The sequence below is a fragment of the Canis lupus genome, chromosome 7 (genome assembly GCF_003254725.2).
Source record: "Canis lupus dingo isolate Sandy chromosome 7, ASM325472v2, whole genome shotgun sequence".
In the NCBI taxonomy this organism is placed as follows: domain Eukaryota; kingdom Metazoa; phylum Chordata; class Mammalia; order Carnivora; family Canidae; genus Canis; species Canis lupus.
In genome coordinates, this window is record NC_064249.1 from 28,787,399 (window position 1) to 28,814,441 (window position 27,043).

A 27,043-nucleotide genomic window follows, 5' to 3' on the forward strand; every position below is an offset into this window, starting at 1 on the left:
GGTGGCTCAGCGGTTGTGCGCCTGCCTTCGGCCCAGGGCGTGATCCTGGGGTCCCAGGATGGAGTCCCACATCAGGTTCCCTGCATGGAGCCTGCCCTTCCCTCTGCCTGTGTCTCTGCCTCCTCTCTCTCTCTCTCTCCCTTTCTCTCTCTCTCATGAATAAATAACATCTTTAAAAATTAAAAAAAAAAAAGATTTAATACTGAAATACTTAAAACCCCTGAGCATATTCATCGGTTTGATAACAGTTCCATTTTCTCCTACTCAGAGCCCTCCCCTTTTTAAAAAAATATCAAACTGCATTACTCCCTGCAGGATGCCAAAACTCCTAGAGGACCTACCTGTGGTGTTAGGGGAGTGCTGAAAAGAGTAGACCTTGAACTCTAGGTCAGCACTTAAAGACATAGCGCTTGCACAGAAACAGCTAGAAGTTCTTGCCCCTGTCCTGTGCTTGACTAAGAGGCTGTGGGCCAAAGACTGTGCCCATAGTGAGAAATTATGCAAGCCTAAAGATCTGTTCTTATCTCCAACTCTTGTAACTAACTCTTGTAACTCTTCCCCACCCTAAAATTTTCTTTTCACAATGGTCTCCTTTCGTTAGGTATAAACTATTTCATACCCAAAGTCATTCCTTCCAATCTACTTTAAAAGATCTGGATATGCCTCATGGTAGAAAGGACTCTAGCCTAAGCCAGAGAATCTTTTTTAAGATTTTATTTATTTATTCATGAGAGACCCACAGCAAGAGGCAGAGACATATGCAGAGAGAGAAGCAGGCTCCCTGCAGAGAGCCCAATGCAGGATTGGACCCTGGGACTCAATCCAAGGATCACGCCCTGAGCCAAAGGCAGATGCTCAACCCCTGAGACACCCAGGCGTCCCTTAAACCAGGGATCCTAAGTGGAAGCTAAAGTGGTCCCAGATAAGTAGGAATCCCTGGCCTATGGTAGAAGCAGTATTTTAAAAATTAACTCTAAACAAAAGCCTTCCCTGTTAAGGCCTTGCACTGACAGAGTTATACACAGTGTGGAATAGAAAACCACAGAGAAAAGGATACTTAATCTTCAGTAAGTAGCCTTCTGAGAAGTGGCCTGAAATCCCACCTCACAATGTACAATGAGATTTTACTAATTGAGTTTTCCTGTGGCTGGCGAATGTTTTGGTTCCATGGTTATTTTAACATTATTTCATGGCTTTATTTTTTTTAAAGATTTTTACTTATTTATTCATGAGAGACACAGAGAGAGACAGAGGCACAGGCAGAGGGAGAAGCAGGCTCCATGCAGGGAGCCCGACGTGGGACTCCATCCTGGGTCTCCAGGATCACACCCTAGGCTGAAGGCGGCACCAAACCACTGAGCCACCCAGGCTGCCCCTATTTCATGGTTTTAAAAGCATTGTGTGTTGATTGTAGGAAATTTGAGAAATATAAATACGGTGGTTCGTAGGCTCCTCAGGAGCTTCCCAGGTGTAATGGCCTCCTCATTTTGAAAGCAGGGAGAGACTGAAGAGGCCACTCCAGATTGGTAGGTGGCAGGTTTAATAAACAAAGGGAACTTTCATACAAGGCTTATCTTGGGCTGCTGCATGATTAGTGGATACCTGCATCCACCCATGAAATCTTGTAAGCTTACATGGAGGCCTCAGCTGGGTTCAGTGGTGTTTACCATCCAGATCATCTCAATACCACATCACTCTTTCAAGGCTGTGTCCTTGGGCAGCTGCTGGGAGCAGGAAAGGCAAGTAGAACACACATTCCAAGGACAGGGAAGGGTGGCAGCCTCCAGCTGCCAGGGCCCAGCTCACCATTCAACCAGTAGTCCTGTCCTTTCAATGACCTCCCTCAACAAAAAAAGCATAAGAATATAGCATAAGAATTATTCTTAATATTTGTCGACTCTAATGCCAAACACATAATTTTTATCCTGTAGTAACCCCAAGAAACACAGTAGGGCATAAGCAGTTAATGGAACACTTAGTGACAGATCACTCTCAGATAAAATATATAAAATATTTACTGTTGGAAATTAACGTTATTACAAATTAAACACGTTATTTTAAAAATCACCAAAGACATAAAACAACCACGAGTGAGAGCAGCAACAAGAAACATCAGATTAAGAGTCCTAATGATTTCAGATATTGGAATTATCAGATATAGAGAATAAAATGAATTTGCATAAAATTTTAAATTTTATGACTTGAAAAAACATAAAGATATATTTTAGAAATTAAAAATAGAAAGGTTTAAGTTAAAATTCAATAGATAATGGCTCATAAATTGCTGGTGAGAGTTTGAATTGGTACAACCCCTTTGCTTGTTTTGAGATTGTCCTTTAAAGTCAAAGATATGCACACACTATGACCCAGCAATTCTGTAGAGCTGCATTTTCCAATATGGCAACTGCTAGATACTTGTGATAATATAGGAATGAAAATTAATAAACCAGAACCACAAGCAACAATTTCAATGAATCTTATGAATGTAATTTTCAGTAAAAGAACTACGACACACAAAAATATATCAATACAATCCTGTTTGTTCAAAAGCAAACTATACCATTTAATTCTATATACATAAGTAGTAAAAGGGATGCCTGGGTGGCTTGGCAGTTAAGCATCTGCCTTTGGCCCAGGGCGTGATCCTGAAGTCCCAGGATCAAGTCCCATATTGGGCTCCCTGCAAGGAGCCTGCTTCTCCCTCTGCCTGTGTCTCTGCCTCTCTATCTCTGTGTCTCTCATGAGTAAATAAATAAAATCTTTAAAAAAATAAGTAGTAAAAGTATAAAACAAAAATGACCACTATAAAAGTCAAGTATTTACTTCTAAGAAATGGAAGAGAGGTATGATTACTTCAAAATTATTACAGTCAAAGAACCTTCACATTACCTAAAGAGGGTAAATGAGTGACAGAATTTTCATTCTTTGGAGTAATGGAGACAAAAAAATCCATTCCTCCTGTGTTACCTATAATCTACTCCAATATAGATTTGAAATGTAGATTTCATTTTTTCCTGATGAAAAACATAATAAAGTAAAAAAAATCTAAAAGAAAGAGGTTATGCTTTTGTCTGACTACTGCAAAAATGGCTGTTTTATAATGAAAATAATGAAAGACATTCTGACAATGGAAAAAGCTGTGGGTTTGAAAGTGTTTTCAATAATGCGTGCATGGGATCCTAAAAAAAGAGATGTCAAAAGTAATAACCTAGGTAAGGCTATGGAGAATCCATGTGTGTCCTACAGATGAAGAAGTCTGGTACCACTTTGGAAAAGCAGCCCACCACTGCCAGATGGAGGTTAATTTCAAAATTAATTTAAATGGGATTCATCAGCAATGCAGGTGTTTTAATTTCTTGCTCCTATCGTGGCAATCATGATTCCATGAATGCATTTTCTCACCGATGCTCACTTGGAAGAAGGGGTGTTCACTTTATGTTGCTCTTTTAAATGAGTGCCCCAAAAGGTGCAGGGATTATCTGCCAAGAACAAAAGGTGAGAACCAGGGGAAATGAGAGGAGAGTAAAAATGAGGAGAGTGAGTTTGGGAACAGTGCTTCTAAAGTTAGAGGTTCTACTCCATGTTTGTAATCACCGAGCTCTTCGCTATAATGTTGATACTGAGTAAGCAACAAAAATATGGGCTTCCTGTGAAAGTGACAGATTCTGTGTCCTCCGTGTTCTCCTTGGAGAGGCCAAATGACCACATATCTGTGTATTATACTAGGAAAGGGTTGTTTAAAAATCCAGCAGTTTATAAAAAGTCATTTAGAGATCTCAGGAAATAAACAGAAGTGTCATGATTATTACTATTTAACATGCATCATGTCATAGTTAAATTGCAGTGTTCATACAGTACCATATTTACAGAGATACTGGTTGGCCACTGACTGGTTCTATTCAATATTAGCAAGATTATGGCTGTCTAGTTATTTCAGAAAAGTCTTAAAAATTCTAATGGAAATAAAACCTCTTTGCTAATTTTATTTTGCTATGTTTACTAAAGAGGTTTGGTTGTGGGATAGAGTAGGCATCTACTGTAAAGGATAAGTATTTTGCTAAGTCATGTTCCTTAGTATCTCATTGCATTTCATTTTTTAAAACTCCTCCATTCTTTCTCAAATGTATTTTGCTTCACATGACTACATAGTCTTCAAAATATTAAAATATAAACACATCTAAACTATAGCCAAGAATAACCGCATTGGTTTATAACTTAGGGACTAGAAATTTGCCACAATTCTTGGCACTTCTGTTTTCATAGTACTCTAGACTTGGACAGGTAATTTTATTTTCTTTCCCTCAAGGTCTTCCAGATTTAAGTGCCAGAGAAAAACGAAAATGATTCTCAATTCAGTGTAATTATTTTTATTATACTTGAAAATATTCTTTGTTGTTCAGAATTAAAATGAAATATTAACCCAAATTAAATGTATTTTTAACTCTCCTTTAGTCAAATTCCAGTAGTGTCTACAGCTAACTAAAGGCAGAGAACAGTGGAGGGAAGTTGGAATAGAAGGAGACACTGGGTTATTGTCATTAAAACATTCTATTTTGGAAATTTTATAAAACCATCTTTCCACATAAACACATTATTGGGGCCCCTCCGTGGGCGAAAGAAGGAGTCTGTGCAGATAAGAATCCCTGAAATGTGAGCTTCATTTAGATTCATGACAAATCCTCTTCTGCTTGAACCTCTACATCCCATTTCTCCCTTTCCTGTAGAGCAAAGCTCCTTGCTATCACAACTTCCGTCTCTTCTCACTCTCCTCATTTTGTTTTGGATCCCAGCATTCCTCCTAACTGCTGTTAAAACAGTGGCTCTCGAACCTCATTGTATCGTACCTGTCAGCTGCATGTGACACAGTGGACTCCAACTCCCTCTGGCTTCTCTGTATCTCACTAGTCACCCCTGGGTCTTGTTTGTGGTCCATCCTCTTCTTCCTGACAGCTACATGTTGGAACACCCTGAGGCTTACTTCTCTGATCTTCTTTTTCCTGCTTCACTGAACGTTCCTTCACCAAGTCCCATGGCTTTACAAACCATGTACACACTAAGCATTCTCAAATTTATATTATTCAACAATTGATTGGGTTACATCCCAATAAACCCATCATAAGTTGAAAATATTTTAAGTCGAAAATACATTTAATACACCTAACCCACTAAACATTATAGCTGAAAGTAACCTACCTTAAACATGCTCAGAACACTTACATTAGTCTGCAGTTGGGCAAAATAATCTAACACAAAGCCTGTTTTATAATAAAGTGTCATCTATTTCATGTGATTTATTGAATACCAAACTGAAAGCAAGAAATAGAGTGGTTGTGTGGGTACAGAATGAGTAAGTGTATTGGTTGTTTACCCTGGTGACTGCATGGCTGATGGGGAGCTGCATCAATACCACTGCCCAGCATCATAAGAGAGGAGGATCATACTACTACTTCTATCACTAGCAGGAGTTCCCTCTTTCCTCAAAACAAACAAACAAACAAACAAACAAAAAACCAGAAATATACCTATACAAAGTCTCAAAGTAGGCCACCTTTTAAAACAATGATTTATAAGACATCATGAATATAAGATGTAACTAGCTAATGTAAATCTAATAGAGATGTAATGATACATCTGAAATGCTCTTGAACAAAATATGGGAAGAGAAGACCATCAATGTCTTAAAAAGTGAGCCCACTTCATAGACAATCTGACAAATTATCTATCATACAAAAATTCCACTCAAAAATTCCATTCAAAAATTTCCATTACTATATTTTTAAGACTATCTTAAAAATACAGTTACAAATGTACTATCAGCCACACTATGTTGCATATGTAATGCCTTTCAAATTAATCATAAATAACAAATATAGTACCTATGAACTCATTAATATCTTCCTAAACATTAGAATTTGATTACTATTAAGAGGAACATTGAAATATTTTCATAAAGTAGTGATTGTTGGATGATACAAAAGTTTGAGAACCATTCCCTCAGGTGACCTAGCAATGTTGGGACCACTGAGATGATCAACAGACCTCTAAAGGATGGTATTGAAGGATCTTTACATCTCCGCTCTACCTGATTTTCCAGGTTTGTTTCACTATACATCCCACACTATTCTAGAACACATCTTGCGCTGTTGACATTCTCTAACAGCCTCAGCTTCCATAAATTTGTACATACTAGTCCCTATGCCTAGAATGCTTTCACCCCCATTTCTGCCTCTGATATTCAACTTACTCATCAAGATTAGTTTAAGTGCCTCTTAATATATGCCAACCCATCACTGCTGGTTTGGTTTCATAGTCTGCTTAATTGTCTTCTATGTACAAATATCATCATTTTATAAAAGAACCCTGCATCAGGTTGTAACAGGTACCCCCTGTAAGAAGGGCTACAGAGATTGCCTCCAGAGGTAGGAGTTGCTGGAGTTAAATTCTCCCTTGAAAATTTCCTTATTAGGGGATCCCTGGGTGGCTCAGCGGTTTGGCGCCTGCCTTTCGCCCAGGGCGCGATCCTGGGGTCCCGGGATCGAGTCCCACATCAGGCTCCCGGCATGGAGCCTGCTTCTCCCTCCTCCTGTGTCTCTGCCTCTCTCTCTCTCTCTCTCTCTCATAAATAAATAAATTAATAAATCTTTTTTTTTTTTAAAGAAAATTTCCTTATTAGGTCAAAGGTAATGATAATTTACAAACCATCTGAAGGCTAAGCTTGTGGGTGGATTAATGAAGAAAAACAGAGGAAAAGCCTAGAACCAAAAGTGAGATTACATAAGCCACAGAGTGGGAAAAAATATTTATAAATCACATACTTGATAAAAGACTTGTACCTAGAATACATAAGAAATCCTTACAACTCAATAATAAAACAAATAACCCGATTTAAAAATGGGCCAAATACTTGAATAGACATTTCACCAAAAAGGACATACTAATGGTTAATAGATATACGAAAACTGCCTAACATCATTAGTCATTAGGAAAATGAAAATTAATACCAAATGAGATACCACTATACACCCTTGAGGAAGTTATAATTTAAAAAAGCAGAAAATACCAAGTACTGGTAAGGATGTAAATGGATTGGAATTCTCACGTTACTGGTAGAAATGCAACACAGCACAGCCACTTTCGAAAACAGATAGGCAGTTTCTTAAAAATTACATAAAACTCAAAAATTCCACTTAGAAATCTAACCAAGAAAAATGAAAACATGTCCACACAAAGACTTGAACAAAGATTTACATAGCAACATTAACTATGACAGTCAAAAGCAGAAACAACACAAATGTTTCATCAACTGGGTGCATAAATAGGGGCACCTGGGTGGCTCAGTTGGTTAAGCGTCCAACTCAGGTCAAGATCTCAGAGTGGTGAGATCAATCACTCTCTCTAACAACAACAACAAAAGGAATGAAATACTTATGCATACTACACAATAGATGAACTTCAAAAACATTATGCTAAGTGATAGGGACCAGATACAAAAGACTACTTATTGTCAGAAAGTAGAATGGTGATTGGCCAGGGGCTGAAGAGAAGGGAAAAGTAGGGAGTTAATGTTTAATGAATTACTAAATTTCAGTGTGGGAAGATGGAAAAGTTCTGTAGATAGAGAAGGAAAGTACCCACTGTGAAATATGCCTAAAGCCTTTTCCAAAACAAAGGCCTAGTCTTGAGGGAAACACAGTAACAGAGCCTTATCTTGTGTGCGGGCAGTGAATTTCCTCAACTCCAGTTCCCTCTAGGCTTTCTTTCTCACCTAAATACAATGGAGTAGGAGGCTAACAAACACAGGCCTACTAAAAGATTGAGTTTAATCATAAGATTATACAATGATTCTCTTCTTCCATACCTTACCACCATACCAATTACCAATAGGTCTCTAGTATAATATAACGCTGAATTACAGCTAAAGAAGTGGTATGACAGTCTCTCTGAAAATGAGTTCTTATGGAAGCCCGAAGTCTGGAGAGAGAAAAGGAGGAACACTGGAGGAATTTGAACCCTATGGCACCTGCAGCTACAGAAAATACTAAACCAGCCCATCTCCTAACCAGATTAATATAAAGTCTCACACTAAAGTCCTATTTACCTCATAATACACCATATCCAGCTTTCAACAACAACAGAAATATACAAGTCATCCTAAAAGACAAGAAAAAACATGGTCTAAAGAGACAAAGCAGCACAACCAAAGCCAGATAAACACAAATATTAGAATTATCAGGATGGGAATTTAACTACAATCAATATGTTTAAGGGCTCTTGTAGAAAGTTTAGGACAACATACCTGAACAGTCTATGAAATATGGAAACTCTACGAAATAATCAAAGGGAAATGCCAGAAGTCAAATTACTATAACAGAAATGAAGACTGCCTTTGACGGGATCATCAGGACACTTGACGTGGCAGAAGAAAGAACCAGTAATCTTGAATATCAGTCAATGGAAACCACCAAAAATGAAATGCAAAAAGAAAAAAGAATTAAAAGAAGAACAGAACATCCAAGAACTGTGCAACAAAAGGTATAACACACATGTAACTGGAATACCAAAAGGAAAAGAGGGAAACGATGGGACAGAAGAAATATTTAAAGTAACAATGTCCCAAGAACTTTCTAAAATTAATGACTGACAGCAAACCACAGATCCAGAAAATTTAGAGAATATCAAAGAGGATAAATATCAAAAAATTCTCTTGGGTACTTGGGTGGCTCAGCAACTGAGTATCTGCCTTTGGCTCCAGTCGTGATCCCAGGATCCTGGGATGGAGTCCGCATTGGGGTCCCTGCAGGGAGCCTGCTTCTCCCTCTGCCTATGTCTCTGCCTTGCTCTCTCTATGTCTCTCCTGAATAAAATCTTTAAAAAAAAAATCTCTATCTAGTCATGTCATATTAAAAGCTCCAGAAAACCAAAAACAAATTTTAAAATCTTGAAAGAAGCCAGTTGGGAAGAAGTGACCTATAGAGGAACAAGAAGAAGAATTACATCAGACTCTTGTCAGAAACCATGCAAACAAGAGGAGGGTGGAGTGAAATGTTTAAAATATTGACAGAAAAAACCTACCTAGAATTCTATATTCAGCAAAATTATCCATCACAAGTGAAGGATAAAGATTTTCTCAGAAAAAGAAAACCTAAAAAAAAAAAAAAAAAAAAAAGAAAGAAAGAAAGAAAGAAAAGAAAACAAAAGAAAAAAAAAAAGAAAAAGAAAACCTGAGGGATTTCACTGCAAACAAGAAATGTTTTAATGTTCTGCCCTGCAAGAAATGTTAAAAGAAATTCTTCAGGGAGAAGGAAAATGATACAGTTCAGAAACTCAGATTTACATAAGGGAAGAATGTCAGAGAAGGAATAAATGAAATTAAAACATAATCTTTTGTTCTTATTCTTAATTTATTAAAAACTAAACTTTAGACTGTATGAGATAATAATAGTAACAATATATTGGGTGATTACACATATGGATAAGTGAAATGAATGAAAGTAATGTCAGAAAGGTCAGGAGGAAAGAACCAGGAATACTGTATTATAAGGTACCTATACTACATGAAATCAGCTTTAGATTAGTTAAAAATGTACATTGTAAACTCTAGGGAAACCACTAACATTTTTTATTAAAGAAATATGACTGCTATCCTGAGAGGAGATAAAATAGGTAATATAAAATTATTAATTAAAATCAGAAAAGGCAGACAAAGGAGAAAAAAGTAAAGAATAAATGCAATGGATTGAAAATAGCTAAAAACATGGTAGATATTAATCTAATTATATCAATAGTCACTTATTTATTTTTTTAAAGATTTTATTTATTCATGAAAGACACATGAAAGAGAGACTGAGACATAGGGAGAGGGAGAAGCAGGCTCCTCGCAGGGAGCCCGATGTGGGACACAATCCCTGAACCTGGGATCACACCCTGAGCCAAGGCAGATGCTCAACTGCTGAGCCACCCAGGCATCCCAATAGCCACTTTAAATAGGAGTGGTCTAAATATAACAAAGTACAGAGATTATCAGAGTGAATAAAAAACAAGACCCAACCATATGTCATTTATAAGAAACCACTTTAAATATAAAAACACATACAGATTAGGGATGCCTGCATGGCTCAAGAGGTTGAGCATTGGACACTTGATTTTGGTTTATGTCATGATCTCAGAGTCATGAGATCCAGCCCCGCATTGGGCTCTGTGCTTGGCAGGGAGTCTGCTTCTCTCTCTCTTTTTTTCTCTCTTCCTCTCCCTCTGCCTTCCTCCCGTTAATACTTTCTCTCTAAAATAAATAAATAATTTTAAAAACCCACATATAGGTTAAAAACAAAAGTTAGAGAAAGATACGCTGAAACTCATTAAAAGAAAGCTGAAGTAGAAATATGATTTTAAAGAAGAATCAGAAAAAGGACGATTATCAGAGATGAAGAAGGCATTACAATGATAAAGGAGTCCATTTTCCAAGAAGACATAACAATTCTTAATATGTATGCACTTAACATAGAGTATTAAAATACATGAGACAAAAACTGAGAACTAAAAGGAGAAACAGAGAAATCCACTATTATAGTTAAAGACCTTAGTATACTCTTTTAGTCAGTAGTACAGCAGAAACTCAGTAAGGGTACAATCAACCTGAAAAAAATTGTCAATTAACTTAATCTAGTTGACATTTATAAACTGTTCCATCCAGTAACAGCAGAATACACATTCTTTTCAAACTTGAATAAACAGACACCAAAATAGGTCACATTATGGACTATAAAACACATCTTTACAAATTTGAAAGTATAGAAATCATACAAATTATATTTTCAGACTACAATACAATGAAGCTAAAAATAAATAACTGAAAGATAACTATAAAACCTCTAGAAATTTGGACATTGAACACCACACTTCCAAATAACATGTGTCAAAAAAGAAATCTCAAGAGAAATGTGAAAATATTTTGAAATAAATGAAAATACAGCTTATCAAAATTCATGGGATGAGCAAAAGTTATTTAGAGGGAAGTTCATAACATTAAATACATGCATTAGAAAAGAAGATCTAGAATCAATAATCTAAGCTTCCACTTTAGGAAACCAAAGGGTAATTTTAAACCTCAAGCAATCAGAAGAAAATAAATAATAAAAATTAGAACAGAAATAAATAAAATTGAAAACAGGAAAGGAATAGAGAAAAGTAATGAAATCAAAAAGTATTTCTTTAAAGAAATCAGTAAAATCAATAAATCTCTAGCCAGGCTAACTAAGAAAAAAGAGAAAAGATACAAATGACCAATATCAACAATGAAAGAAGGAATGTAATAGTTCATTGATATATTCCAAGTATCTAGAACAAGGCCTGGCACATAGGTGCTCAAAAATTATGTGTTGAATGATTTAAAATATTATGACTACACAGAATCTGAATATTGTCTGTAAAGTATATTACTTGGAACAGTTTTATAAGAGACATGTATGGTCATGTCTTCATAATTCTTCACACTTATTTAATCTCTTCTCTTTGTCTACTTAAGTTCAATATTGGCTTGTCAAAGTCAAAGCCTTCCTTCAAAATGTTCATTTATTTAAAGACAGTTACTTGAGTTGATGCTACTCTCTTGCCTACAGTGTGCACTTACTTACATCTATGCATCATATAAAGACCAAGCACAGAAAACTGGAGAAGTGTTATCCATTTCTGGGAACTTTTTCAGAATGTACATTTAAAATGTAAACTTATAACTATATTAAATTAAAAATGAAGAGGGAAAACATGTGGCACTAGTCACATAATGCAGTGATCCTATACTTAAAGAATCCTATAGTCTTTTTTAAAAAAGATTTTATTTATTCCTTTGAGACAGAGAGAGACAGCCTGAGCAGGGAGAAAACGCAGAGGGAAAGTGAGAAGCAGACTCCTCCCTGAGCCTGGAGCCTGACATGGGTCTCTATCCCAGGACCTGGAGATCGTGACCAGAGCCAAAGGCAGACACTTAACCATCTGAGTCACCCAGGTGCTCCTGTAGAATCCCATAGTCTTTAATGAGTCATAAATTCCTAACACATATCTGCTGGCCATCACTAAAATTGATATTTAACATTTTCAGACTTTAAGAAGCATAAAGCACATTTAAGTGAAGGGCCCTGGATAGCAAGCAACTTCTTTTCTTTATTTACCTGGCTCTTCCTAAATCATCCTGTTCTTACATTTCCTTAATTTTCTTCTCTTGTGCTGTCATCTACAGCGTGAGAACACTTACATCAGAGGGGAGCAGGAAGAATTTTACTTCTTTTTCTAGCTGTGTAGAGTTATAACTGATAAAAATTGTTGCATGACATGATTTTTTTGGTGTATAATGTGATGAATATATATATATGATGAATATATATAGATATATATCTATGATGAATATATATGATTAATCTCTCTCTATATATAAACACCTCTCTCTCTCTCTCTCTCTCTATATATATATATATATATATATATATATATATATATATATATATACACATCCATAACCTCATATAGATAGTTATTTTGGTGATAAGACCTAAAATGTACTCTCTTAGCAAAAACGGTGTTATTAACTACAGTTATCATGTCACACAGATCCCAAAAACTTATTTATCTTATAACTGAAAGTTTCTGCCCTTTGACCAGTATTTCCCCATTTCCCCCTCACCCTCTAGCCCCAGGCAGCCACTGTTCTACTTTCTGGTTCCATGAGTTCAACTTTGTTAGATTCCACATATAAGTGAGATCATACAGAATTTATCTTTCTGTGTCTGGCTTATTTCACTCAGTAAAATAGCCTCCAGATTCATTCATGTTGTCACAAATGTATCACATTTTCCTCACTTCATTCATCCACTGATGAACTCTTAGATTGTTTCCATGTCTTGGCTATTATGAATAATACTTCAGTGAACATAGGAGTGCAGATACCTTTTGAGATACTGATTTCATTTCCTTTGGATATATTCCTATATATGGTTTTACTGGATTATATGGTGGTACTATTTTTAATTTTTTGAGGAGCCTTCCTACTGTTTTCCTAGTGGCTGCACCAGTTTACATTTCCACCAACAGTGTACAAGGATTTCTTTTTCTCCACATCTTCAAACAACACTTATTATCTCTTGTATTTTTGATAATAACCATTATGACAGATGTGAGGGGATATATTATTGTGGTTTTGATCGGCATTGATGATAACTAATGTTGAGTATCTTTTCATATACCTATTGGCCACTGTATGTCTTCTTTGGAATAACGTCTATTTAGGCCCTTTGCCCACTTTTCTCTTGTTTTTTTTTAATTTTTTATTTTATTTTATTTATTTATGATAGGCACACAGTGAGAGAGAGAGAGAGAGAGAGAGAGAAAGGAGGCAGAGACATAGGCTGAGGGAGAAGCAGGCTCCATGCACTGGGAGCCCGACGTGGGATTCCATCCTGGGTCTCCAGGATCACGCCCTGGGCCAAAGGCAGGCGCTAAACCGCTGTGCCACCCAGGGATCCCGGCCCTTTGCCCATTTTTAAATTGGATTATTGATTATTGGTTTTGCTATTGAGTTGTATGACTTCCTTTTATATTTTGGGTATTAACATCTTATCAGATACGTGGCTTGCAGATATTTTCAACTATTCCACAGGTTGCCTTTTCACTTTGTTGATGGTTTCCTTTGCTGTGCAGAAGTTTTTAGTTTAATGTGGTCCCAAATTTCTAATTTCTGCTTGCATGGCCTATGCTTTTGGTGTTATATCCAAAAAGTCATTGTCAAGATCAATCTCAAAGAGCTCATCCACTATGTTTTCTTACAGGAATTTTATAGTTTTAGTTCTCACACTTAAGTTTTCAATCCATACCAAATTAATTTTTATATATGATGTAAGATGATGATACAATTTTATTCTTTTGCATGTGGATATCCAGTTTGCCCAAAGCCTTTTATTGAAGAGACAATCCTTTCCCAATTGTTTATTTTTGGCATCATGGTCAAAGATAGGTTGACCATGTAGCGTGGATTTATATCTGAGCTCTCTATTCTGTTCCATCAATGTATGTGTCTATTTTTGTGCCAGTACCATACTGTTTCAATTACTATAGCTTTGCAATATAGTTTGAGATCAGAAGTGTGATGCCCTTAGCTTTGTTTTTTCTCAAGGCTGTTTTGGTTATTTGGGGTCTTTTGTGGTTTTATGTATATTTTAGGATTTTTTTTTCTTTTTCTGTGAAAAATCCTATTGGAATTTTGATAGGGATTATGTTGAATCTGTAGATTGTTTTTGGGTAGTATGAACATGCTAGCAATATTCTTCCAATCCATGAATATGGGAGATATTTCCATCATTTGTGTTTTCTTCAATTTCTGCCAACAGTATCTCATAGTTTTCAGTATACAGATCTCTCACTGCCTCGGTAACTTTATTCTTAAATATTTTATTCTTTTTGGTGCTATAGTAAATGGGGTGTTAAGTGATATGTGTATGGAGAGAAAGAGAGTATAGTGACCTGCTGAACTCTATAAAATTGTTAAATGCGTCATTAGCATTCTCCCATCATTTCTTCATCACTTACATGTCAGTTCTGTGCTCTCATGGTCTTATGATACCTCTCATTGTCCTGATTTACTAAGGTTCTGCACTTCTAAGATGACCCATTTTAGGGGCACCTGGGTGGCTCAGTCGGTTAAGTGTGTCTGCCTTCTGCTCAGGTCATGATCTCGGGACTCTGGGATTGAGCCCTATGTTGGGCTTCTTGCTCAGTGGGAGTCTGCTCAAGGATTCTCTCTCTCCCTCTGCTCCTGTGTGCTCTCTCTCTATCTGTGTCTCTCAATCTCTCTCAAATAAGTAAAATCTTTTAAAAAATAAAAAATAAAATTTCCCTTTTTAGAAATTCATTCTTCTCTCCACCCTGATCATCAAAACACAAATTTCTTTAATAACTTCTGAGCAGATAAAGTACTAGGAGGAAGTTATAAATTTGATTACATAAACTACATGATTAAGGTTATTTACAATAAAATTAGTTCATTTATTTGGTTGTATCAAATCAGTATTTACCAGACACTTAAATGCCGGTTCTGTTAGGATACAGGAATATCTAAAATTCAGTCTGTTTTAAGGAACTCATAGTTTAGAAGAAATGATGATACACTTAACTTTCCCAAGGATGCTATCAATTTTAATGGAGACACTTGTTCACTAGATCACCCTGCAGTTGTTTTCACAATATGCTTAAAATATCTCAGAGGCTGCCATAGGCCATGAAGGACAGATTTCATCTTATGCCATGCCTCATCTTGAGTCAAACCAGCAACTCTGAATTACATAAAGATCCCAGAATAAACTAGTTGATGCCCCTATGCCCTCGCAATATGCCCTCGCAAATGCTAATGTCTCTGTATAATGTCCCGCCCTTGTGCAATTCTTTTCATTCTTCAAAAGTCAACTCTAATATCAACACTTTGCAAAGGACTTGTTATTGTTACCCTTCTAATTGAGCTCCATTTTTTAGATAAACCTGCACCTTGTGTGTCTCACTATGTTCTCATTAAGTCTATCTCCTTTTTAAATCTGTGAGCACCTTCATGCATTGATTGGGAATTATTCAGCTCTCAGGCAGACCCATAAGTAAGGAACTCAACAGGAAAAATTACTGAAAACCCAATATTTCTCTGCTTTCTTAAATAGATGACAGAGAATAAATCTTTTTTAGTAGCTCAGATTTATCACCACAGATAATGAATAATTATTGTACAATGTTGTCATTTAGTGTTTATCTTTGCTCACCCTTAAGAAAAGATGATCAAAGATTTTGGTTTTATTCTAGACAGTCTGCTCTCAATTATTTTTATTTTCCTCCCTGCATGCCAGTCAGCCACCTCTCTAGTTCTTTCTGGCGCCAGGTGTACCTGCTTTCAATAGCCCACCTCTTTTCTTTCCCTTCCTTTCAAATGATCACATTGTAATTTCCAGGCTGGGAACTCAGAAACCTAAGCTTATTAGAATAAAGGAAAGGAAGGGACTGTGATAGACTCTCCTACAAATGGCTCAGGCTTAGCTCACAAACTTTGTAATAACTTGTTATTATTGTTTTTGAGCTTTTTATGCTTGCTTTATGTGCAACTGGATCCTAAGTGGTTGGGGTACTTGGAACTCTAACTTCCATTTAAGTGTGATATGTTTCTGAATTTTTATAGCTATCCACCCACTTTTATCTTATTTATTCATTTATTTAATAGGCTCTACATGCAGTGTGGATCCCAACGTGGGGCTTAAACCCACGACCCTGAGATCAAGATCTGAGCTTAAGACCTGAACAGAGATCAAGAGTCAGACACCTAACCTACTGAGCCACCCAGGAGGCCACTTTTATTTCTTAAAATTTATTTATTTATTTTAATAATCCCTATATCTAATGTGGGGCTAAAACTCATGACCCCAAAATCAAGATTTGTACGCCCTTCTGACAAGTTAGCTAGGTGCCTCCTTCCATCCCACTTTTTTTTTTTAAGATTTTATTTATTTATTTATGAGAGACAGAGAGAGAGAGTCAGAGACACAGGCAGAGGGAGAAGCAGGCTCCATGCAGGGGGCCTGATGTGAGACTTGATCCAGGAACTCCAGGATCACGCCCTGAGCTGAAGGCAGGGGCTTAAACCGCTGAGCCACCCAGGTACCCAGGTGTCCCAATCCCACTTTTTTAAATTAAAGTTTTTATTTATTTATTTAGAGATAGAATGAGTGGAGGGAGAGGCAGAAGGACTGAGAGAACATCTCTAGCAGACTCTGTACTGAGCACAGAGCCTGATGAGGGACTTACTCGTACAATCCTGAGATCATGACTTGAGCTGAATCCAAAAGCTACCCAGGCGCCCCTCCATCACACTTTTAAATCTCATTCTGGTACATAACACAAGTGTTCTCTAAGTGTCATATTTAACATACATTTCTTTGAAATTTATATATTAACATCTGGTTCTTTTATAAAATAAAAAAATGATGTAGGGAGATTTTTCAAATAGAATTTCACATATAACTTAAAGTTTCTCTTATTTGTGTTTTGGACATTTAAGGATATTTTAGAACCTACTTTCATCCTTTTGGATGTAATATTGCAATGATAATAAATAACATATAAGGATAATAGGCACCATTGCTTGGACACTTTATAAAAATCAAGCACTGTGCTAAGCACACAGATTACCTCATTTAATCTTTATAATCAAGGCAAATGTTACTATATCTATGTTATAGAAGGGACAACTAAGAAATTGAAATCTAAAAAAAAAAGAAATTGAAATCTTCTATCAGCTAGTTAAGCACAGGAGACAGAATCTATATATTAATCAATCTTGGAAACTCATTTTTTAAAAATATTTTCAACTCTCTAGTTATGGTTTGCCCATTATTCCAGTAATATTTGGTAGGGTACCTTTATTGTTAGTATATTATTCACATACCTACCATTCACCCTTAAGCAGTCACTAACCCACTTTCCCAACAACAGGCCAACCTCGTCCCCAGGCAACCACTAATCTACTTTCTGTATCTATAAATTTGCTTCTTCTCGATATTTCATATAAATGGAATCATATAATACATGGTATTTTGTTTCTAGCTTCTTTCCCTTAATATGTTTAGGTTTTCAAAGTTCATCTTTGTTGTAGTATTTATCAGTACTTCATTCCTTTTTATGCTGAAAATATTCCATTGTATGGCTATACCATATTTTATTTATGCTTTTACCATTCGATGGACATTTGGATTGTTTCCACTTTTTGGTTACTACGAACAATGGTGCTACAGCCCATTACATTTGTAAAAACATTTACAAATATTTGGGAGGATCAGTAGTAAAAAATTTGTAAGGGTGCTGAAACCTACGTGTTACAGTAGCTTTAGTAGTAATTCCATACTCATTAAAGAAGATTTAACTAAAATTCCTTGGATCTTGAACACTCAATAATTTTATATTTTACATTTTTCAAGTATTTAGCCTAAGATCTAAATCCTGTAGCAGAAGAAACATTAAACCATCAGAACTGTAAGTCATACGTTGCAGGTAGAAAGTGCACTGGAAATTGTAATCCATTTTAACCTTGTATCTTTTTATTTTTTAACTTCGCTTACTCTGCAGTTTGGAGAACACTTTTTTTTTTTTTAAGATTTTATTTATTTATTCATGAGAGACACAGAGAGAGAGAGGCAGAGACACAGGCAGGGGGAGGAGCGGGCTCCACGCAGGGAGCCCGATGTGGGACTGGATCCCAGGACCTGAGCCCAAGGCAGACGCTCAACCACTGAACCACCCAGGGTTCCCTCAATTTTACATGATCCCTCTTTGAAGATGCTTTCCAATGGACCACGTGATAAAAATTCTAAGAACAAACGAAAATAATCTGAAACTTCTGGAGTGTACTGAGGAAATACTTTCATTTCTACATATATATATATATTTTTTCTATTTCTGGCAGGAAATGGACAGTTTCTAAAGCCCTATCGTTGGTTAATGCACTATAAAATGAATCTTGCTTCCCCTTTATGATAAAGGCGATCTTAAAAGGGGATTTAAGAAAATCTTAGGGATCCCTGAGTGGCGCAGCGGTTTGGCGCCTGCCTTTGGCCCAGGGCGTGATCCTGGAGACCCAGGATCGAATCCCACATCGGGCTCCCGGTGCATGGAGCCTGCTTCTCCCTCTGCCTGTGTCTCTGCCTCTCTCTCTCTCTCTTTGTGTGACTATCATAAATAAAATAAAATTAAAAAAAAAAAAAAAAAAAAAAAAAAAAAAAAGAAAATCTTAGATGACCATTTTACCATGCTTGAAAGCTGATGCAAACATCCTCTGACCACTCTTTTGGGTGAAAACAGGATTCCTTTTTTTGTTCCATTCACGGTGGTGTGGGGGGCGGGGGGGGGAGGGAGCTTCGAGTAAACAATCTGGTAACTAATTTGCAATTGGCTTACCTGCTGGCGAAAAAAATTGAAATGACTCTGGTGCTAACGGCGAAGAAAATAACAGACACAAATACATAAATCCAGAAATCGTTCTTAAAAAAAAAAAAAAAATCCCGTATTTGGCGAGAGACAGCTCAGTTTACAACCCAGAAACTGAAAACCAAGCAAGGGATCGTTCGCCAGTTGGGACTCACGCTAGCGAAACTTGTGGGCGCCGCGTGGCTTCCGTGGTCGTCACCTTGGAAACCGCAGCGTCGACACGTCCCGGGCGGGCCGCGGCGAGCGCGCCTGGGGGGCAGGCGTTCTCAGGGCGCCGTCTGCGCCTGCGCTGGGCCGCCGCGCCCCCGCAGCTAGAGAGGCCCGGATGGAGGAGGCGGGGCGCGCCGTTGCTATGGCAGCGGGTCCTCGCCGCCGTGGGAGCAGGTGCTGGGGTCTCCCCCGCCTCGCTGTCAGAGCTTAGAAAGAGGAGAGGAGAACTCCCCCGGCCGTCTCTGTGACCCCAGCCGCTGCATCTTACACAGGCAGGAGGGGCTACAGAGGGGGAGAAGGGAAGGCTGGTGCGGAGATATTTATGGTGGGAGAGGGTACCGGGGTACAGCGTCTGGGACAGCTGGGAGGATCGATGGTTAGAAGAGAGGGAAGAGCCTTCCTGCTGGCGTCTGATCGTGCCACGTCCGCGTTCCCCGGAGCCCGGGGGCGGGCGTGGGGGGGGGTCTGCCAATACCTTGGTTGGCTCTGTACGAGGGAAAACCCCTCCAAGTGGAGCTTCGTCTCTCATTTTTATACCCTTTTCTGTACCCTCTCAAAGTTCTCATTCCTGGTGGAAAAAAGCCCCCCCCCCCCCCGAAATGGTAGCTTCCATGAAGAGGCTTCTTTTAGTTGGTGGTACCTGGGGAGCCTGGATACAAATTCATCCCCTAATGTGCGTAACGTATGATTTATTGTCATACTTGGTGATGGAGTATGGTTTTTAAAACGTTTTTCCTCTCGGGACTTCTGTTTGGAAGGATGCAGCAAGAAGAATGGGCAAGATGGGTCTCATGATGCTGTTAGGGGTTCGCTTTTGCTTAAATACTTTGCATTAAAACAGATTCTCCTTGACTTTTTTTTTTTTTTTTTTTCCCAACTCTCTTAGATTTAAACAAGCCTATGTTTAAAAGGCTATGAGGTGAGACTGGAGTCAGTGAATTAGATTAAACTATTTTCAAATGTCTGAATCTGAAAGAAAGTTGTCAAAAGTGTATACAGACACAGACTTGGCACTTGGCTTAGACTCCCTCAAAGATCTGCAGTTAGAAACCCGCATGGGATTTAGCAGACACCCAGGAGGAAGAAATTAATTTCGTAAAACAGTTAACCTATTAAGAGGGTGGTTCTGAGCTAGGCCACTTACATAGATTTTTACTGATGATAAACATTGAAATTTAAATACGTTGAATTCACACGGAATAAGTGTTAGGTGATTCGTTTTCTGTAGGATATATTTTTGTTCTAGCGTGATGACTGTGTACCATATGGCAAGTACCCTGGGGATAATGATTAAAAGAACTGAAGGGGATTGGATATCCTGTGACGCATTTGAAAAAGGCTTAAGGGACTTGGTAACAAGAGTTTATGATTTATGTTCTTTGTGTACTTGGCAACCAACCATGAGGTTTTTGAAGGTACAGGAGAAGAAGGCAATACAAATTTAATGGATCTTCATTTACTCTCAAAGTCACTTCAACTGTGACTTTTTATCTTTTTAATTATGGTATAATAGCACGATTTAATGACACCTAATATGTTTAATTCGTAATCATTTTGTTTGTATTTATTATGCTGATTCTGCCTTTTTAGTTTTAAATTTGAGTTTTCACATGGGTGAGATCCTTTGTAAGTAATAAGGCGTAACTAACAAAAGCCCTCGGCAAGTATTTATTTAAGAATTCAAAAGTATGTTTATTATAAAATTAAAAGAGAGCACTGAAGAGTTCCATAGAAATCTTACTCTAACAATTCATTATGTAATCCAAACATCTTAAAATTATAAATTCCAAGATCCCTGGTCTGAAAAGAAAGCCAATTATCCTAAGACACTTGTGACTTTGAAAAACAGTATTATTTATGTAAGTATTTTGGATGACAAGTTTTAGTTTGTTCTACATTATCCATGGTGCCCTTACTTTTAGTTAGTAGATAGTTAGACATAATTATTGATGTGACTTAGCCTATTTTGCAGCTAGGCAGGCGTAAATAAACTCACTTTGAAGTATTGATTGGTTTCTCTAGGTTACCTCAAAGTATTATTGCTCTCAACCTTTGCAAATTATTGAAACCCTATTTTGAGTTCTTTAAGAAAGTCCATTTTTTATTCTTAGTTTAAAAAGAAATAAATATCTAGAAGGAATTATAGTCCAACTAATACATTGGAAATAGTTATAATTATTTGGTTGGATGATTAGGTTGAAAGATTAACATTCATGTACATAAAACTAATTTTATCTTGTGAGGGGGAAGGGAACCAATACCAAGCATTATTCTGAAAAAAGATGACATTTAAGTGAACCAAACAAGAATTTTTTAAGTCTTGGATTTAATTATTAAGTCACTGACATTTATTTTAGATTAAGCTTATCATACTACTATGCATTTCCTTTTAAATTCTCTTGCTTTTTATGAGTTATTTGCTCATTTGCATCTCATAAAAAGTTTAAAATATTAAGAGTCATCTAGCTCAACAGTTTTGCTCTAAGGCTCTTTGTCGTTGGCAAAGAATGCAACACTTCAAACAGAAAACTCACTTTATTTCATGACAAGTTTGAAATGTAAATTCTGTTTTATTTTTTATTTTTAAAAAAGACTTTATTCATTTATTTGAGAGAGAGAGAGAGAGAAAGCAAGCATGAACATGGGGAGAGGCAGAGGGAAAGGGAGGAGCCGACTCAAGGAGCCTGACTCTGGGATTTATCCCAGGACCTTGAGATCAAGACCTAAGAGCTTAAGGCAGATGCCTAACTGACTGAGCCACCAAGGCACCTCTGTAAATTCTGTTTTAATTTGCCAAAATCTGGGATCCCTGGGTGGCTCAGCGGTTCAGCACCTGCCTTTGGCCCAGGGTGTGATCCTGGAGTCCTGGGATCAAGTCCTGTGTCAGGCTCCCTGCATGGAGTCTGCTTCTCTCCCTCTGCCTGTCTCTGCCCCCCCCCCCCCCCCCGCCTCTCTATCATGAATAAGTAAATAAAATCTTTAAAAAAATAAATAAATTGCCAAAATTTGTCCCTGAGTTTCCAGCCCTTAACACTAGTTTTACTATTTGAAGGTATTTAAGTCCAGTCCTCCTTTACTGAGCAGCCATTTAAATAATATAAAGCAGTTGTCATGACTTGTGTTTTCTCTTCTTTCAGATAATAGCCCCAGGATTTTCAGGTATTCCTCAGAGTTTGGTTCCCAGGCATTTTACTGTCATTGCCTCCCTTCTTCCCTCCTTTCTCTTTTATCCCTCTTTCTCCTGGTTTGCTAGCCTCTGACTGTGTTCTAGCTTGGCTTTTATCTTTAAACTGTAGTGATTTAAACTTGATATGGTGCTTCCCACTTTCTAGATGTCTCACCCATAGTCGTAGCTTGGAGTTTATTTACACTTTGGGTGTCCCAGTCATTCTTTTAATTCATTTGAACTTACAGTTCACTAAAACCTATTAAAATGGTTTTCATATGCAGTATTGAAAAACCTCATCTCTTCCCTTTGCTAATGTTTGTGTAGCTAGTGGAAAGATATTTCCCCACATTCTTTGACTATTATTTTTTTTAAGATTTTATTTATTTATTCATGAGAAACACAGAGAGGAGAGAGAGAGAGGCAGAGACACAGGCAGAGGGAGAAGCAGGCTCCATGCAGGGAGCCCGACATGGGACTCGATCCCAGGTCTCCAGGATCACGCCCTGGGCTGAAGGCGGTGCTAAACCGCTGAGCCACCCAGGCTGCCTGCTTTCACTACTATTTGATGGCAAACAGTACAAGGAAAATAATGTATATCTCCCTACAGTAAAATTGGCACCAGGTTAGGTAGTGTAATTAGAGGTTTGCCGATAGTACAGTGAAGCCAAAGGTTAAAATAGAGTTTGTGGATAATTTATTAATTCAGACAAATATCTCTCATTTTATATCTTAAAAAAAATGTATTCTTGACATTAGTACTTTCTGCCTCTAAAAAGGGTTTTAGGCAACTTATTTCTGTTGTGGGAGCAAGAGAAGGCTCCTAGGCATAGAAACAGGTATACAAATAGGGACCCTGAAGATGAGATTTCTATAGTTCCTTTGAGACTGAATATAAGATTCTATGTACATTTAGAAATCATTTATCTTTTTGTTTTTGTTTAATAGTGGAAAATGTGCAGATTATTGCTATGTATTTCTACCTTTGGCTGCTTTATGACAATTAGATCTACATAAATAATTTTCCCTCAACCTTTTTTTGTGAACAAATAATCTGACATCAGATTGACCCCTTATCACTTCTTCCAGATTCTTCTTCAGGAACATATTTTGTTCAGACCATTCTGGACAATTCCATGCACTTTCATGATTGTTTACTCTTTCTCATGTTCTTCTCTTTGTCTGAAATAATTAATAAACTCTTATACTCAATATTCAAAGCCCGTCTCAGCTTTCCTTGGTATTTCCAACTTTAGACTGAGTTGATTGCTTTTTTTATTCTTCCTCTATAGTTCTTTATATATATCTTTATTCCATTTACATACATTTTAAATTTGTTCATATCTATATTTTAAACTTATGGGTTTTGTTTATTCTGTACCATACCGGAAATACCTCAAGAGCATGGGACTACTTTATAATATGTATGAGAATGTATATAGGAATACTGTAGGGGTTTAACAAATGTTTGTCAAAATTGTAATACACACATACACACACTTAATGCTCATATAGGCATACAAACACATTAAAGGTAGAGATTTATTTGCTTCTTTTGTTTGAAAAATTATATACAAAACAATTAGCAGGGCTAGGAGCTGACCTCAATTTATAAATAACTTTAGCATTGTTCTCTTAAAAATGACTGAATTTATACACCATTTTCATAAGCATGTATTAACTTTCATCTGACATCCGTATTTATTTGTCACTGTTTCCAGATAGTATTAGGCATCACATTTGGGTTTTTTAGTGAAAAATATCTCATTTAGAGTTGAAAAGTTTGACTTTTGTGGAAATTAGCATCTAGCATATTTGAGAATCAACTTTACTTAGTTGAAAAGCTCTCAGATCACAAATTGTAATCATGCCATGTAAACTACTAGAAGGATTGAAAAATAGGATGGGAAATGATATTCAGGTTTCCTCCACTATTTGAAAGTTTGCTTCACACCACTTCTCTTTTTAAAAAAGACCTGCATTGGTACCTGTTTTTGCTTACTGAAGGAAATCTGAAGAGGACTCTTGCTTTTATGAAACAGTAATTGCTTCTTTGTTTTATGGCATGTTAGCTTTTACAAGGTGTCATAGGAATGCTCTACTTTCAGAGAGCAGAGGAACCTGTATTTGTTTTTATCTGAGCATAAGAAAATGTGAATGAGTATGACTTAAAAGTTGAGTCATCTGCTCTGACCTGGGCAAGGCGTTTCAGCAACAGGCAGGGGATATGGAAAATCCTGCTCTAAGCCTCGGATAGTCTTCTTATCTACCTTTTTTAGTCTCCTTGGAAATGAGAGTTTCAGGAATTGGGTGGTGGGGGTGTGGGGATGGTGTTTAAGGGCAGTACATCTAGAAAGTGTCTGGCTATTTAGGTCTCTTTTTTAGGGTATACAGATGTATGTTTTTTTTTGAAATATTACATGCTTTGTGTTTCTTGTGTTGATTAGCTTATTTTCCATTCTCCTCACTCTCCCTGAGGTTGACATAACATATACCTTATCTTTTTATATCTTATAGTGTTATTCTTTAACAAACGGAAAATGGATGAAAATAAAGATATGGACTCAAAAGAAAGTGGAGAATATGAAGACGACTTTGAAAAGGACTTAGAATGGCTAATTAATGAAAAAGAAAAAAGTGGTGCCAGTATAATAGAGGTATATGTAAATTGGCAACAGCATTTATAGTAATTACATTAACAAAGTGCTTTGTAAATCTTGAAGAGTTTTGCATATGCTACTGAAACCTCAGAAAATTTTTTTGATATACATAGAACAAGTACCATTATTTCCACCTTAGAGATGAAAAAATTGAAGCATAAAGAATATATATGTTGTGTCCTAAGGTGAGGGCTAATTAGTTAGAGAACAGGGATTGATTTAGCCTTAATAAAGTTTAAATTATAATTAAGAGTTAAAATTTATATAATATAAATAAGTATGATTTATTGCACTAAAATATGAATAAGTGCAGTTAATTTCTACTTTATATAAACTTGGGTGAAATGGGCTTATACCTTTAATATAAATGAAAAGTGGTTATACTTTTAATATAATGAGGTTATACTTTTAATATAAATAAAAATAAAGCAGATTCTCAAAAGACATGGTCTTTCAGCTAATATTTGAAACCTTAAGACTGATTTAACTCTTCAGAGGAATTAATATAGAGAAAAATATACAGTCAAAAGTGAGCCATAGGAATGCCTGTAGGAAAAAGTAGATCCATTAAATATGATCATATACTATCTATCAAACCCTTAGAATGGAAATCCATTCCTGGATCACAGACAGTTCTTCCTCTCTCTCTCTATAGATAGATAGATAGATAGATAGATAGATAGATAGATAATGTGTATCTATATATAATTCATGTGTGCGTATATATATGTATGTATATATATTCATATGTATGTATATGCATATGTACGTATGTATGAAATTAGAGTCAATAAACAAGGAAGTAATGAAGAAAAGATGTTAAGACTTGTATAAGAATAGGTGACTTTGGAAGGACCAAGAGCTCAGTAATTACAATAGAAGTCAGACTGAAGAATGTTAAGGAAAAGAATATAAGAGAAAGAAGGCAGCAAATTTTTTTTAAGATTTTATTTATTTATTCATGAGAGACACAGAGAGAGAAAGAGAGGCAGAGACATAGGCACAGGCAGAAGCAGGCTCTGTGCAGGGAGCCTGATGTGGGACTCGATCCCAGGACTCCAGGATCATGCCCTGGGCCGAAGGCAGGCGCTAAACTGCCAAGCCACCCAGGGATCCCCGAAGGCAGCAAGTCTTACATCACAAACTTCTCTTTGTTCCATTTTGCTTTCTTATGCAATGGAGAGGACAAATGGGATTATATTTGAAAAAGGCAACAGAGTAAAAAGTCAAGATTTTTCTAAGATGGACTTTAAATAGAAATTTTATGCATCTTTAACAAAAAAATAATCAGAAAGACAGGCAGAGATACCCAGAGTTCAACCAAAGTCTCATGACTGGAGGGGTGTGAGATCTAGAGCACAGAATGCTAGAATTAGACAGGTGAAAATCAGGATTCATTGTCTCATTTCTTAATTAATTCAGAAAATATTATAATCACCTGCCACGTATCAGAGGCTGTTCTCAGTGCTAGGGATAAAGCATTGGTCAAAACAGAGTGCTCTTATCAATCTATTAATCTTATTCATTCCAGTGGATGATTATAAGAACATCTTCCTTCGAGGCTAGCAGGAAAACAGATGACAAAGATAGAGACAGAGATGAATGCTGGGAAAAATTTCATTGTAAAAAGTCATAATTTCATTGTAGTGGGTTTTTAAATTTTTATTCTTTTGGCTTTTTTTGCAGTGGATTTTAAAAAGAAGTGAAAATCAAAGAATAATTAGGAAACAGATAATGTTGGAATGAGCCACAGAATCAAATATGGTTTAAAAAAACAATTACAAAGCAGAGATCTTAGTTTATTAGATCTTAATTATTTGTTAGACATTTTAATGGGCCAAGTTTATTTGCTTAGCAGACATATAGCAATGCTGTGTAGGTCAGGAAGAGGTGGCTATTGGAAAAGATGACCTTAGAGCAAGTTAAAGAGGAAGAGAATTTTAAGGGGCTGAAGAGAGCAGCAAGTAGTAGCTCCCATAGAATTGTTTTAGGAAGGAGTGAGATTCTGAGACAA

General features: G+C 36.8%; 1 protein-coding gene and 1 long non-coding RNA gene across 8 annotated transcripts in view; one reads left to right on the top strand and one right to left on the bottom strand.

Annotated features, from left to right (window-relative positions):
• Positions 1-19,272, bottom strand: part of LOC112648667 (uncharacterized) — a 39,523-nt gene extending 20,251 nt beyond the window's left edge. For 2 of the 5 annotated variants that reach the window (XR_003129192.3, XR_004817622.2), the window contains exons 1-2: positions 18,964-19,271; positions 1,635-1,842 (exon numbers count right to left, since the gene is read on the bottom strand). This is a non-coding gene — a long non-coding RNA (uncharacterized LOC112648667). Of the gene's footprint in view, positions 1-1,634; positions 1,843-18,963 lie in introns of all 5 variants that reach the window. The other 3 variants (XR_007411919.1, XR_003129191.3, XR_007411918.1) reach the window with 3 other exon arrangements.
• Positions 19,273-19,294: 22 nt separating this feature from the next.
• The window catches only part of CCDC181 (coiled-coil domain containing 181), a 37,552-nt gene continuing 29,803 nt past the window's right edge, over positions 19,295-27,043 (top strand). Inside the window, exons 1-2 of one of the 3 annotated variants that reach the window (XM_025430431.3) lie at positions 19,295-19,475; positions 24,887-25,026. In XM_025430431.3, the coding sequence (XP_025286216.1) occupies positions 24,910-25,026 (117 nt within the window). In that variant the 5' untranslated portion in view covers positions 19,295-19,475; positions 24,887-24,909. Of the gene's footprint in view, positions 19,476-19,744; positions 19,877-24,886; positions 25,027-27,043 lie in introns of those variants that run through there. The other 2 variants (XM_025430429.3, XM_025430430.3) reach the window with 2 other exon arrangements.